The sequence below is a fragment of the Phyllobates terribilis genome, unplaced genomic scaffold (genome assembly GCF_046119375.1).
Source record: "Phyllobates terribilis strain yellow unplaced genomic scaffold, ASM4611937v1 Scaffold_3__8_contigs__length_932513732, whole genome shotgun sequence".
Classification (NCBI taxonomy): Eukaryota; Metazoa; Chordata; class Amphibia; order Anura; family Dendrobatidae; genus Phyllobates; species Phyllobates terribilis.
Genome location: NW_027362763.1, coordinates 76591359 through 76607452, shown reverse-complemented (window position 1 = coordinate 76607452; position 16094 = coordinate 76591359). Strand labels below are relative to the sequence as shown.

At 44.9% G+C, this 16094-nt stretch overlaps 1 protein-coding gene across 2 annotated transcripts in view; it reads left to right on the top strand.

Moving 5' to 3' along the window:
- Positions 1-16094, top strand: part of PKHD1 (PKHD1 ciliary IPT domain containing fibrocystin/polyductin) — a 1008258-nt gene that overhangs the window by 909139 nt on the left and 83025 nt on the right. For both annotated transcript variants that reach the window (XM_073674041.1, XM_073674039.1), the window contains 2 exons: positions 7004-7139; positions 7621-7708. In XM_073674041.1, the coding sequence (XP_073530142.1) occupies positions 7004-7139; positions 7621-7708 (224 nt within the window). The remainder of the gene's footprint in view (positions 1-7003; positions 7140-7620; positions 7709-16094) is intronic.

The following is a 16094-nucleotide window of genomic DNA, read 5'->3' as shown; positions in this document are numbered from 1 at the left end:
ATTACACCAATTTGTAAAAAATCTGACAAACACAGCTCTGCTACATTGAAAAATACAAATCGGCTACATCTGACAAACCTCCAACTAATAAGGCTGGGGCTGCATGGCGAGATTGGCTGCGGTACGAGTTGCACGGCTACAGTTCGCTCTTTGCCTCTGCTACATCGCAGCGCACTGCAGGTGAATCGCACTGACACCAGCAAGTTATGGCGACTGCGAAGAGCAAAAAATCCAACTGGTGTTGACATTTTGTCACTTGTTTGTCTTGATACTTTGTGGGATGCAATGCACAATGCTGGGATGTAGCAGTCCTATACAGAGATCTAGCCTACTCATATGGGGCTGGAGAACCTTTTTGCCCATATGGCCCCGTGGACGTCCGCACACATTGTACATGCCATATAACCATCCTTGGATCACATCCTAATTCAAAAATTACAATTTTTTTTTTTCCGCCCGAACGCCCGCACCGGAGCCTTCCACAATGTCAACTGCTCAATCATCCTGATTATGCATCCGGCAGCACTTTGTCTGATGGAAATCCTATAACTTCCCCCCGCTATTTATGACTTTTTGAAAGGCCAGCAGCGATTTGATGGATACAACGGCGCACGGTGCGTCTGACGGAGAAAGTTACTGTAGTGAATGATGGCAGCTCCTTTACAGTTATCCGCTGTTTTATGTGATCATTGCTCGTCCTCATTTACAATTTACATCATAAATGACATCGATTTCCAACCGCGTCTATGGAGGGAGGCGCGAAGCATTCTGGGTAATGGGACCTTATTTTTCTCATTCAGGATGAAAATCTAAAAAGATCAATTTGCAAAAAAGAAAAAAAAAAGTTTCCAGAGCACTGATGTGACTATTTTTTACTTGCCGGCGAGGGAGCAGAATATTACTATACAGTAACCGCGGCAACAGAATAGTGGGAATTCTGATTATAATGGGCCATTAGATTGTCCGGATTATGGCTAAACCATGAGTAGGTTAGCAGGGATGGGCGCCGAGATGGGATGGCCCAATAGAGCACCCCTCCCCTGCATTCACAGACTTTACTGTCTGCTTTGACATTCTTAAACTAAGTAGGTTAGATACCCTTTAAGTGTGGCAGATAAGCAGGGGAGGGCACTGAGAAGGGGAGGGAAACTTCCCATGCCCCTCACTTGCATTTCCAATCTCCACAGTATGTGTATCCCACCCACTTCCTCTAGTGGATATGTTGGTGTCACGATTTTATCCTTGACTGTGGCCGAGGGACGCTGTGAGTGACGGCTCAGCTGACCTATGGGATCCGTGGAGTGCTGGACTGTCACTTTTATGAGTGACAGTTCAGTTATCCAATCTGATCCTGGGGCATGCTGGGCTGTAAGCATTTTGATTGACAGCCCTGCTGCTCAATCTGGTCTGGCCTGCAGGTGTTGCCCCAGGTACTTCCCGTCATTAATTATTTGCTAGCTATTTAGCTGGTTAGTTGTGGGCAGTCCAGCGTCAGTTGTAGCTTAGCTTTGTTAGGTGTGCGTGACTAGCCCTGTGTCTTTTTTCTCTGATTTTGTTGCCGGACCTAGGATTTGTCTTGAATATTCATGTGGATTATCCCTTCTGCTCTTGACACTCTCTGACTTCAGGTATCTGACCCTGGACTTGGCCTCTGACTTTCTGTTTGTTTTACTCCCTTTTCTTGATGCACCCTCTGGGCATTTGACTCCAGACTATTACCTGACCATGCCTTTGTCTTACCCCTCTGTACTTTGAGACCTCCTGGTTATCTGACCTCGGACCTCATGACTACCTTGTCTAACGGCTTGTCTATATCGATTGCCCTTAGAAATAACTTCCTTATACAGTAGGAAAATATTGCCAGATAAGCAGTATGGTCACTGTAAAGGAAGGACCAAATCCACAAAGTAAGTTTACTCCCCCCTCTGCAGTTTTAGTACCCTTAAAAGGAATCTGCTGTTTAATCTGAGTGTGGAATAATGTAGGGGGTGAGACCCTGATTCCAGCTATGTGTCACTTGCTGGTCTACAGGCTGTTATATAGAAACAATCTCTGCTTTTGTCATTGAAGCTTTCTGTGCATTGTACACTGTGCATAGGCAAAAAGCTGATAATCAAAGGTGGTGGTGGAGTTGCACAGAACAGTTGACTAGGAGGCACAATACACTTAGTCCTGTAGTGATAATCTCCTACTGATAAAATGATCAGCCCTAGAGTACAAGTCTGCAGTCACTTTATCTGACAGCAGACTTGTGAATCCTCACATTACGTGCACAGTGAGCTGCGATGCTTCTCCAATGTGAGTGCCAGAAGCGGTGGGCATGTAACTGCAAGTATATGAGAATTTGTATACATGTGGTCACATGCCGACGAGATGTGTTCGGCCTCATACAATGCAAGTGTATTGAGCGAGACCAGACAAGTCTAGTTGGAATGTGGCAGGCAGAATGCAAATTACATACTTGTGATCACATGACCACCTGCTCCCAGCACTGGAGAATTCTCACAGTACACAGTGCACATGATGTAAGGATTCACAAGTCTGCAACCACATAGAATATCTGCCGACTTGTACCCGAAGGCTGGACAACCCCTGTTTTCAAATACCCCATTAGAATGAAGCAGTTGCAGTGGCTATTTCCAGTAATGAAGGGCACTGCTCTCAAGAGAAATGGAGGTCTCTGCAGTAAGACCCCCAGCAATTGGCAAATTATAACTTTTCCTTTGAATAACCCCTTTAAACCCCTCTGTCTTACTTTTAATTCCTCTCCTTTTTAAAGATCTCTGCTCACTTTCAGTGAATGGAAAGATTCTTGTTCACATTCAAAACTCCAAAGCTGAAAGAGTGCTTCAATAGTATCTGCAGCACAAATCTGTCCCCTGCCCTCATTGTTTGTTACAATGTATCAGTTCAGGTAACATTTCATCAGTTCGGAGTCCTAACCGGATACAATTGTAGGTTTGCTCTACAGAGAGGATATGGTCTGTAGGATTGTTCAGGGTTTGACTGTAAACAGGAATGTCAATATTCACTGGGATCAAGCAGTGATATTGGAAATGGTGAAAAACAGAGTGGGAGATGTATTTACAGACTGTATTAGTGGTGCTTAGTAGGGATGAGCGGACCCGTGGAAGTTTGGGTTCGGCAATTTCTGGGGTGGCTGAGGGCTGGTCTGATTATGCTGCGAGGGGGCCAATATCCATGGATCTTCCCAGCTTATCAGCTATCTGCTTTACTCTAGCTAATTATTAAAAATAAGGGGGACCCCATGTCATGTTTTTGGGAGTCCCTCCATTTTTAATAACCAGATAAGGCAAAGCAGACAGCTGGGGCTGTTATTAATAGGCTGTGAAAGTCCATGGCTATTGGCCCCTTCCCAGCATGATAATAGCTGCTCACAGTTGTCTGCTTTCCGTTGGCTGGTTATAGGGGGAATCCCACATAGTTTTTTTCATTTATTTATTTATTTTACACTGTCCCTCATTCGAGCAGCATCACTACCCATGGTGCAGCCTTTCAACCGGCTTTATTAAGCATCCGAACTCTGAACAGTAACACGGACTTCCGGGAAAAGTTTGTGTTCAGAGCTCCGGTACGAACCCTGAGCCTTGCAGTTTGGTTTTGCGTAATCTACATGATGATGTAGATGACGATCTGATCATTTTTCTACTGTTTCTAATTTGAGCTTTGGGTCAATGCCTGGTGATGTTTTTGCCATTCTCTTTACATTGGTGTATTAACCTGTGTGTCTTTCTGGGGGAGATGTGTGCCAGGGAAGATGCTATTCCCCACAATGAAGCTTCGGAGGAGGAACATTAGGAGTACTTAAATAGAGCATGTAATGTCTGTGCCAGGCATCGAAAACCACGGGGTGTAGTGTAATAACACCTCTCCCTAGGTGATCTGTAGGTACGTCTGGCTCTGAATGCCACTTTCCTGGCACCACCTGGGTAGTGATGACATTAAGGAGCTGTGCAGGAAGCACGGAGAAGTCGGTCATTTTGCCGACCTGTCATGTGGAAAGTAAACCGATGCTAAACCAAGTATCATCACCTATGGCATTACTGGGGCAGAATTAAGAATTTCCTAAACATAAGTCTTCTAAAAGCTACAAGCGAAGCTCACAGCATTCCTAAACCCTGTAAACGGCGGTATCTGTACAATGCTGTATTATATTATACAGAGATCCTTAATCAGGTGTGGAATTGAAACACAAAGTAAATTAGAAAGTTGCAGGATGTTTTGTTTAGTAAGTGTAGAATTCCATTCTTTTTTAGATTCATCAAGGACTTTTCTTTTTAACTTGGGTATAAAAACTAATTACCTGCCTGCTCTACCGGGACCAGAAGACTGGTCATCGAGTGCTTGTGCCGGCAATTCGGCTGCTCAACATCAACAGAGCAGCTCTTCCTTTTCTAGGCTGCTCTGGCAACAGGACGTGACTGTCGATACTTATTGAGAGGAAGCTCCCCGCAGTTAGGCAGCAGAGATCTGTCAATCAGTATGACGTCAGCAGTCACGCCCAGTCAACAGAGCAAAAGAGAAGTCTCTGCTCTGTCTGAGTGATGTTAGCTGAAGCCGCTGAATCACCGGCAGGAGCACTTTGTGCCGGCAGAGATCGGTGCGGGGCACAACAGGCAAGTAGATACCACCTATCTGTCTATTAGTATTTAGCCACATAGTAAAAAAAAAATAGACTTTCATAACCCCTTTAATGTCTGGGTTGGGACACTCGACTATTGCACAGTTTATTTCCTGGAGCTTACATAGCGCCAACCTATTTTGTAGTGCTGTACACAGATTCTTGTCTCTAGTTGGGCTCAGAATCAAAATATATGTACAGGGTGGCAAATTTCATAGGAAGCCAACCCTCCTCTCCTATGATGGGGGGACAAGGAATGAAATAATACTCCCCTGGAAGTTCCGGGAAGCTCCTGGAAAAATAACTTGGTAAATCTCCGGAAGGTTCTCATCACGAGATAGAGCTCTGGCGTCCAAACATACAATCCTCGGGGGCGGGTATCTAACTGTAGAGGGGTGTGCCATAGGTGCGGCCTATAAAATGGTAATAAAAAATTCTTTAAGCACCACAATCACTGATCTCCCGCAAGTTGCAGGAGCTTGTGATTATCAACTATAATGTTTTCTCTTTTCCTCCAGTGGAAATTAGTTTTAAGAAAATCACAAAAGAACTTGTCCAAGACCTAATGGAATCAATAATTTCTAAAATAAATGTAATGGTGCTCTGAAAGGGACTGTTCCTCTTATGGATTTCCAGCTTGCGTATGAAGTCTTACAGGCAATGCTCCCTGGGAAAAACAAGTATGTAAATTAACTCTCCACCAGAAGGAAGGAACTTATGGGAAACTAGCCTGTAAGTCAATGCCTGAGATGATTTTGCTGAAGAAAACCATCGCTCACCAGGACATCGCCCCTGACACGCTTGATTCAAGAAAAAGTCAAGGAATTATGGTCCCCTTTGTAATATTCTGGCAGGGGGAGAATTCATCTTCACGGGTTGTCTCATGATCTTCAGGAGAGCATCCTAGTTTCCTGCTTGCCAGGGGGAAGGCATTTTCCTGATGATTTACAGTTTATTAAAGCGGCATGGCCATTCTACTGGCCCAAATAGTGCGTTTTCCAATGCTGCAAGTAATAGCAACTTTGTTTCTATGGGATCGGAGGAGTGCAGGGGCACTGAAGTCAGCTGGATCCAACCATCCAGCCAACTTCTAAGCAGTGCTTACAAGCTCTATTGGAAAGAGCTTGTAAGCTCTGTGGTATGATCTTTGCTTAAGAGACCAGCCACCGCTCATAGTTCCTAAGTACGGGGAGAAATTTTAATAAATTGCAAAGTTCCTTGTTTTTAAAAACACTTTGCAATTGTACCAATTTAGGACAATGAGAAAACCACTTTATGGCGTCTTATGCTATACAAGGACAGGAATTGTCTCCATGCGATAACCCCTATATAGGAGTTGCAGAAGTTGTAATTGCCTCCTAATGGACGGCAAGGGCTCCCGTTACGTAAGACGACACCAGGATTGCGTATAGCACATGGTTGGTGGTAACTTGTTAAAGATTTTGCATTGGTGACTTGAAGCTTGAAATGGAGTCTTTCACCCTCAAAACGCTAACTCAACCACCTATACAGGTATGTAAGGGACTTAGCCCCTTTAAAAATCCATACCTGTAGTAGAGCTTTTAGTGATTTAGTTGGCATAAAAATAATTGAATTCAAATGAAGATACTTCATTATGGCCCCTCAATTTGCATACCGAGTGACAATATTTTGATTGACAGCTCTGCCCATACTCTGCAGCTGCTCTCACATAGTGTCATTGGTGTCTCCTGTCTGCAGGACATTATGGAGCGGCAGCTGCATACAGGAGCCAGCGATGCGAGCCGGGAATGACACTATATTAACGCGGCTTCAGTGTCCACGCAGATGCAGATTGACATCAGCGCTGCCAATCAAGATATGACAATCTTCATGCCTGCACCTCCATATGTACCCTGCAGCTTTGCTCTTATAGTGTCATTGCCGGCTCACATCGCCGGCTCCTGTCTGCGGCTGTCTGTTTTATGCTGCAGACAGGAGTCGGCAATGACCATATGTGAACGCAGCTGTACGGTTAAGGCAGTAGTGCTCGCATCAACACGTAACTCAGTATATAAATTGAGATGTCATAAAGGTGCACTTAGCTTTAATCACGCCAATGGTGCACCGATGACCCTTCATTTGAATGCAAACATTTTTTTTTAAAAGTTAATTAAACCACTAAAATTCATACTACGGGTATTTTGTATAGGGCCTAAGTCCCTAACTTTTTTGCATTTATGACAAGAAGATTTAAGTCCTAGTTCCTGAGGGACACAAAGTTCCCCTTGCCACTAATAGACATGCGGCGCTTCGAAGGGCACATCATTTTTATAGGGGTAGCAGGAATTTTACCTTATAGCCCTGAATAATAATGCCGTGCCATTAACTATTCTCTTGTAGATACAATAGTTCTACAGGAAGCCGCAGTGCCGTCTACGCGAGGCCGCACGGGATCCACGTTGCGGTGCAGCCAGTAGGAGGGACGGCTGGAGCGCCACTTCCTGTACAGCCGAAAGTCGTCTTCTTGGATAAAAAGGTGCAGTTCTCGTTATTTTCTTCACCACGATTCAGTCCTATATGTAATACCAAAGCAAAGGCAAAAAAGAGGCGAGTTATCCCTGACTAGCAGGTAGCTCCCATACTGTACTACAAACAAGGTCATGCTATCACAATTCTTGGGCTACACAAGGAGGTCCAAGACGTCTGACCGCCACTGATCACACATATATACCACTTATATATCATAAGTAGCTAGTATTATGTGGAAATTCATGTCCTGCCCCATATTTTACATTCAGCTGTGGACATGAGTAATCTGAGACAGCCTGGTTGCTAGGGATGTGCTGCCTGACAACCTCACTGAAAAGACTGGTGTGGCCCTAGCAACCAGACTGTCAGACATCTCTCAACTGCTTAGATCAGATTTATTTTTTTGTATCGGGGGTATTCATCACATCCTTATGGTGTAAGAAACGTTCAATGTCGTATTGGTTCGTGTTCTATGTTTCATTCAACAGGGAAATCGCATTGTGAATTTAGGTCATTTTTCCGATCCCTGGAAAGTCTCCGTCTACCTCAAGGACGCTTCAGGTGCACCACTGAAAGGTAATAAATGTGGACTGTGTGGCCATATGGGATTATGTAGAGGCATCTCTTGAATAGTGATCAATGGCTCAAAAGTTTCCAAATTATTGTCCATTACATACTTTAGTTTACATAGAGATAACTCAAGTCAAATTGTGGTTTCTTGACCTCAACAGAGCAGTTGTCTTCTTCTGGAACATCATAACAATTGAGCTGTTTCGAAAATAGCCACGGCATAAGGATGGCGGGCTGCTTTCCTCCTCTCTCTACACTGAGTATGGTGTCAACCAATAAATAAGTCATGACTGGTTGCTAGGGAATAAACTGCCTAACTACGACAGTCTTTTTCAATGGGGTTGTCAGGTAGATTAGCCCTTGTAACGAATATGTCTTGCATCTACAGTCCAAGGTGGACTTGGCACTGGTGGGAGAGAATGATACGGGTCAAAGACCTTCTCAGGACTTTCCAATAAATAGACTTGTTTTAAAAATGTAATTTGTGGGGACATATTGTGATCAGAAACTGGGCCAATAAGTGGCAGAAGGGTTTTTGAACCCATCTCAACACCAAGGCCCGCGTGTGACTGCTATAAATCTGCATCCATATGCTTTTGTCAATGAAGTTGTCAAGCAGTAAGTCCCTAGCAACCAGTCTATCTCAACTCAAGTCTTCAGCTTAAGGCAGAATTGACACTAAACTGAGGACAAGAAAGAGTGAGAACGCTTCAGTGCATTATTTTCTACCTGTTGCTGCTCTGGCATACTTTGCAGGTATGCATCAGAAAATATTCTTTACTTCTCACAGGAACCTTTAACATATGCCACTGCAGCGTGCATGGTGGCAACATGCCCTGGGTGCCAAATTTTTGAGTGGAGAGAAATTTCTAATCCAATCTCTCTCCCCTACTGTCAAATGATTCAGTGCACTAAGTGCCGGCATACCAGCTTCTTCTTGTGTAGGGCTAGGGTTAGAGCTAAGGTTCAGGTTAGGGATAGAGTAATAAAATAGTAAAAGTACCACGCCAAAGTGTTTTTTAATTTCACCATCGGATAGGTATAAGTAATTCATGTTCCCTGTGTGTAGTAAAATTCACTGGCCACCATTTTCTACTGTTCCTGTCGCCGTTCCGTTGCTCTTCTGGAGTTGTGACTGGCCATATTACTCCAGTGTTTTCTGGGCAGACAGGAAGTCACTTTTTAATATATACAGTGGTGGCCAAAAGTATTGGCACCCCTGCAATTATGTCAGATAATACTCAGTTTCTTCCTGAAAATGATTGCAATCACAAATTCTTTGGTATTATTATCTTCATTTAATTTGTCTTCAATGAAAAAACACAAAAAGAATTGTCCTAAAGCCAAATTGGATACAATTCCACACCAAACCTAAAAAAGGGGGTGGACAAAAGTATTGGCACTGTTTGAAAAATCATGTGATGCTTCTCTAATTCGTGTAATTAACAGCACCTGTAACTTACCTGTGGCACCTAACAGGTGTTGGCAATAACTAAATCACACTTGCAGCCAGTTAACATGGATTAAAGTTGACTCAACCTCTGTCCTGTGTCCTTGTGTGTACCACATTGAGCATGGAGAAAAGAAAGAAGACCAAAGAACTGTCTGAGGACTTGAGAAACCAAATTATGAGGAAGCGTGAGCAATCTCAAGGCTACAAGTCCATCTCCAAAGACCTGAATGTTCCTGTGTCTTCTGTGCGCAGTGTCATCAAGAAGTTTAAAGCCCATGGCACTGTGGCTAACCTCCCTAGATGTGGACGGAAAAGAAAAATTGACGAGAGATTTCAACGCAAGATTGTGCGGATGGTGGATAAAGAACCTCGACTAACATCCAAACAAGTTCAAGCTGCCCTGCAGTCCGAGGGTACAACAGTGTCAAGCCGTACTATCCGTCGGCGTCTGAATGAAAAGGGACTGTATGGTAGGATACCCAGGAAGACCCCACTTCTTACCCCGAGACATAAAAAAGTCAGGCTGGAGTTTGCCAAAACTTACCTGAGAAAGCCTAAAACGTTTTGGAAGAATGTTCTCTGGTCAGATGAGACAAAAGTAGAGCTTTTTGGGAAAAAGCATCAACATAGAGTGTACAGGAAAAAAAAAAGTCATTCAAAGAAAAGAACACGGTCCCTACAGTCAAACATGGCGGAGGTTCCCTGATGTTTTGGGGTTGCTTTGCTGCCTCTGGCACTGGACTGCTTGACCGTGTGCATGGCATTATGAAGTCTGAAGACTACCAACAAATTTTGCAGCATAATGTAGGGCCCAGTGTGAGAAAGCTGGGTCTCCCTCAGAGGTCATGGGTCTTCCAGCAGGACAATGACCCAAAACACACTTCCAAAAGCACTATAAAATGGTTTAAGAGAAAGCACTGGAGACTTCTAAGGTGGCCAGCAATGAGTCCAGACCTGAATCCCATAGAACACCTGTGGAGAGATCTCAAAATGGCAGTTTGGAGAAAGCACCCTTCAAATATCAGGGACCTGGAGCAGTTTGCCAAAGAAGAATGGTCTACAATTCCAGCAGAGCATTGTAAGAAACTCATTGATGGTTACCAGAAGTGGTTGTTCGCAGTTATTTTGGCTAAAGGTTGTGCAACCAAGTATTAGGCTGAGGGTGCCAATACTTTTGTCCGGCCCATTTTTGGAGTTTTGTGTGAAATGATCAATGATTTGATTTTTGCTTCATTCTCTTTTGTGTTTTTTTCTTGCAAGCAAATTAAATGAAGATAATAAGACCAAAGAATTTGTGATTGCAATCATTTTCAGGAAGAAACTGAGTATTATCTGACAGAATTGCAGGGGTGCCAATACTTTTGGCCACCACTGTATGTACTAGCTATTGAGCCCGTTCTATACCCCGGTGGCAAGCATTTTTATTGGTATATGGTCTCCCATGCTGGTATGTGCTGCCCCCATCCTGGTATTTGTGCTGCCCCCATCCTGATATTTGTGCTGCCCCTATCCTAGTATTTGTGCTGCCCCCATCCTGGTATTTGTGCTCCCCAGTCCTGTTCCCCCATCCTGTTATGTGCTGCCCTCATCCCTATTCTGGTATGCATGGCACGCCTCATCTCTATTCTGGTATGCATGGCACCCCTCACCCTCAATCTTGGTACGCATGGCACCCCTCACCCTCAATCCTGGTACGCATGGCACCCCTCACCCTCAATCCTGGCACGCATGGCACCCCTCACCCTCAATCCTGATATGCATGGCACCCCTCACCCCCAATCCTGGTACGCATGGCATGCCTCATCCCTCTCCTGGTATGCATGGTACCTCTCACCCTATCTTGGCATACATGGTACCCCTCATCCCTATCCTGGTATTCATGACCCCTCATCCCTATCCTGGTATTCATGACCCCTCATCAGAATCCAGGTATGCATGGCACCCCCCATCCCCAATCCTGGTATGCCTGGCACCCCTCTTCCCCAAAACCTGGTATGCATGGCACCCCTCTTCCACAAATCATGGTATGCATGGCACCCCTCATCCCCAATCCTGGTATGCATGGCACCCCACCATCCCCAATCCTGGTATGCATGGCACACCTCTTCCCCAAATCCTGGTATGCATGGCACCCCTCTTCCCCAAATCCTGGTATGCATGGCACCCCTCTTCCCCAAATCCTGGTATGCATGGCACCCATCATCCCCAATCCTGGTATGCATGGCACCCCACCATCCCCAATCCTGGTATGCATGGCACCCCCCATCCCCAATCCTGGTATGCATGGCACCCCTCATTTCAAATCTGGTATACATGGCACCCCTAATCCAAATCCTGGTATGCATGGCACCCCATCTCTCATCCTGGTATGCATGGCACCACTCATCCCAAATTTGATATACATGGCACCCCTTATCCCAATCCTGGTATGTATGACACTCCTCATCCCCCAATCCTGGTATGCATGGCACCCCCCATCCACCAATCCTGGTATGTATGGTACCCAATCCCTCATCCTGGTATGCATGGCTTTCTCATCCCCAATCCTGGTATGTATGGCCCCCTCATCCCTATCCTGGTATGCATGGCACTCCTCATCCCCCAATCCTGGTATGCATGGTACCCCTCATCCCCCAATCCTGGTATGCGTGGTCCCCTCACCCCCAATCCTGGTATGCATGGCACCCCTCATCCCCCAATCTTGGTATGTGTGGTCCCGTCACCCCCAATCCTGGTATGCATAGCCTCCCTCATCCCCCAATCCTGGTATGTATGGTACCCCTCATCCCTCAATCCTGGTATGTATGGTACCCCTCATCCCCCAATCCTGGTATACGTGGCCCCCTCATCCCTCAATCCTGGTATGCATGGTCCCCTCACCCCCAATCCTGGTATGCATGGTCCCCTCACCCCCCTCCTGGTATGCATGGTCCCCTCACCCCCCAATCCTCGTATGTACGGTACTCCTCATCCCTCAATTCTCATATGCATGGTACCCCTCATTCCCCTATCCTGGTATGCATGGTCCCCTCACCCCCAATTCTGGTATGCATGGTCCCTTCATCCCCCTAATCCTGGTATGTGTGGCACCCCTCATCCCCCAATCCTGGTATGTATGGTACCCCTCATCCCCCAATCCTGGTATGTATGGTACCCCTCATCCCCCAATCCTGGTATGTATGGTACCCCTCATCTCCCAATCCTGATATGTATGGTACCCCTCATCCCCAAATGCTGGTATATGTGGCCCCCTCATCTCTCAATCCTGGTATGCATGGTCCCCTCATCCCCCAATCCTGGTATGCATGGTCCCCTCACCCCCAATCCTGGTATGCATGGTCCCCTCACCCCCCAATCCTGGTATGTGTGGAGCCCCTCATCCCCCAATCTTGGTATGCATGGTCCCCTCATCCCTCAATCCTGGTATGTATGGTACCCCTCATCACTTTCATGCTGCACACATACAAAAAAAAAACCGTTTATACTCACCTTTCTTCCCTGTGCTCCAGCGCTGCTGTGTCCTGTTCTGCCGGAGGCCAGGGGAGTAGTGCGGCACTGGACACCGCGGTGTCTGGCGCCATTTTGCTGAAGATACCCTGTAAATGTGTCTTCAGTAAAATGGCGCCGGATAACGCTATGCGCATGCGCCGATTCCAACTCCTTCACTTCGCCCCCAGTCTCCGGCCAGAAGAGAGGTGCCACGGCAACGCTCCTCTCAGTCAGGTAAGTATGTAAGTATGGCGCCGGAGATTGCGGTATGCATTCAGTGTTTACGCATACCGCGATCTCCGGCGCCATACACCTCCTCTTACCTGTAACGGCTCCAAGCGTTCTTCTGTCTGGAGCCAGACTGTGCGTCACGCATGCACAGTCTATAGAGGCTTCAGACAGAGGGACGCTGGGCCAGTTATAGATAAGTTGTCGACATGTCCGACTTTGATCAGATTGTTGGATCAAAATCAGTATGGATCAGTGAAAAAAATCGGCCTAATTTTCAGACTGACACTATGGAGAATTTGGAGAAACTTTTTTTTTTCTCTCCGCCTCCATGAAAAACTGATGCTACTGTGATCAAAGTCTGATCAGAATAACCGGACTATTTTTCTCGAATATGGAGAAAATGGTCAAGTGACTCTACCCTAAGAGAGATAATAACCGTTATCAATGACTTCTGGCCAGTCACTGCTGTGGTTACAAGTTCGGGACCAGAGCGGCTCCGGAAATAGAAGATGGCCACCGATAATTATTTTACTACACGCTGATTACTGATACCTAACCGGTGGTGAATTAAAGAATATCCAGAATGTTATTTTAAAAAAATCGCGCACATTAAGAACAAAAAGTAAAAGAAATGTATATACAGGGTGGGCCAGTTATATGGATATACCTGAATTAAATGGGAATGGTTGGTGATATCAACTTCCTGTTTGTGGCACATTAGTATATGGGAGGGGGAAAACTTTTCCAGATGGGTGGTGACCATGGCGGCCATTTTAAATTCGGCCATTTTGGATCCAACTTTATTTTTTTCAATGGGAAGAGGGTCATGTGACACATCAAACCTATTGAAAATTTCATAAGATAAACAATGGTGTGCTTGGTTTTAACGTAACTTTATTCTTTCATGAGTTTTTTACAACTTTATGAGCACTTATAAAATGTGTTCAAAATGCTGCCCATTGTGTTGGATTGTCAATGCAACCCTCTTCTCCCACTCTTGACACACTGATAGCAACACTGCAGAAGAAATGCTAGCACAGGCTTCCAGTATCCATTGTTTCAGATGCTGCACATCTTGTATTTTCACAGCATAGACAATTGCCTTCAGATGACCCCAAAGATAAAAGTCTAAGGGGGTCAGATCGGGAGACCTTGGTGGCCATTCAACTGGCCCACGATGACCAATCCACTTTCCAGGAAACTGTTCATGTAGGAATGCTTGGACCTGACACCCATAATGTGGGAACGTGCCATCTTCAGTGCATAAAGAGGGCAACACATCATCATGTAGCAATTTCAGATATCCAGTGGCATTGAGGTTTCCATTGATGAAGAATGGCCCCACTATCTTTATACCCCATATACCACACCATACCATCAAGATACGAGATGTGCAGCATCTGAAACAACGGATACTGGAAGCCTGTGCTAGCATTTCTTCTGCGGTGTTGCTATCAGTTTATCACAAGTGGGAGAAGAGGGTTGCATTGACAATCCAACACAATGGGCAGCACTTTGAACACATTTTATAAGTGGTCATAAACTTGTAAAAACCTCATGAAAGAATAAAGTTACGTTAAAACCAAGCACACCATTGTTTTTCTTATGAAATTCTCAATAAGTTTGGTGTCACATGACCCACTTCCCATTGAAAAAAAATAAAGTTGGATCCAAAATGGCCGACTTCAGAATGGCTGCCATGGTCACCACCCATCTGGAACAGGTTTCCCCCTCCCATATACTAATGTGCCACAAACAGGAAGTTGATATCACCAACCATTCCCATTTAAATTAGGTGTATCCATATAAATGGCCCACTCTGTATATCATAACAATGTATGACTTTACTTTTACAATGTTATACCGGATTTTCACCAAAAGCATAAAAAAATAGAAGGTCGAGGCGCAAACTATAATTGTTTCAGTATACAAAAGATTTGTTTTTGGTGTATGAGAGGTTCAATATTGGTGGAAGGGACCAAGGAGTGCTAACGGTTCATGGCAGAGGGGGGCGGAAAATATTTGCCTGACACCTTCTGGCCTGAGGATACTTTTTTTTTTCCTGCCAAGAGTCAGATCAGAGGGAAGTTATGGATTCGGATGGCGATGTACCGGAGCTTTGTATATTTCTGTACAGAAGTCCTTCATCATTCCTCGGAACGAGGCCAAACCCACTACCAATTCTTCCCCATTCTTTCTGCATTTGTGATGACTCATTGTCTTTTATGACACAATCTCCAACATTAGACGAGTCCCATACAAGACTCCTCATACATCCACCTGTCGTCTCCGTTCCTTACCACTTGCAGCAATCACACCGGGATAATTGGTTAAGTATTCGAAGAAGAACCCGTGGAAGAAAAACTAAATTTATCTTCTCTACAGAAATGTTCCCCAAGGGAAGGTTCTGGGAGTCTGTGTTTACTTTCACTACCTGAGAAAATAAAATGCGTAAAAGACAAGAGATATTTTTTCCTGCTGAAGCAAGTACAGAGACGGCGTAAAAAAAACAAAATCAGGCTCTTCGCTTACATACATCAAGAATATTGCGAGCGCATTATTCCTCATATCCGTGGTGCCACGCGCAGCTGTTGGCGTTCCTCACTTTGCATGAATTTTATGGAGACGAGCTCTCGTCTTATGACAAAAGCTTTAAGAACAGCGAGTGGCATTTAAGGACAATTAGTTAACGTGTAAACTGTTCTCCAGAACAGAAGCCAAGAGACTTGACGAAGCGGAGTGAAGCCTTAAATTGACTCGCTTTCTGTCTTAAATACAATCTTGCATCAAAAAGTCTTCATTAAGACTCTCACATAGAAATAAAACCCCGAGATTTAGGAGCTTGTGTTTTGGAAATCTGAAATGGTCTTTTGGGAAGAGCAGAACGTTCCTCCGGGGCTCGTAAGCTCTGAATGACAATTTACTATGTATTTGAAATCAACAGTCTGATCCATAAAGCGCTCACTATGGGTTGTTAAACGCCCGAGGTGCGGGGGCTGACTGTATGTAATGGCTGTTGGCGCGCTGCTTGCAAAAAAAAAAATGATGCCACCGTTATGGGCTGCTTGTCCCGAAAACAAAAAGTAAGTTCAGGGAAAAAAAATCTGTTTGTGGCAAATTGGTGTAAAAAAAAAGAGAAACTGGACAATTATTTCTTCTCTTACATTGAAAGGGGTTGGTTGTCCATTGTTCATTAGAAGGCGATAATATTTAGGAGCG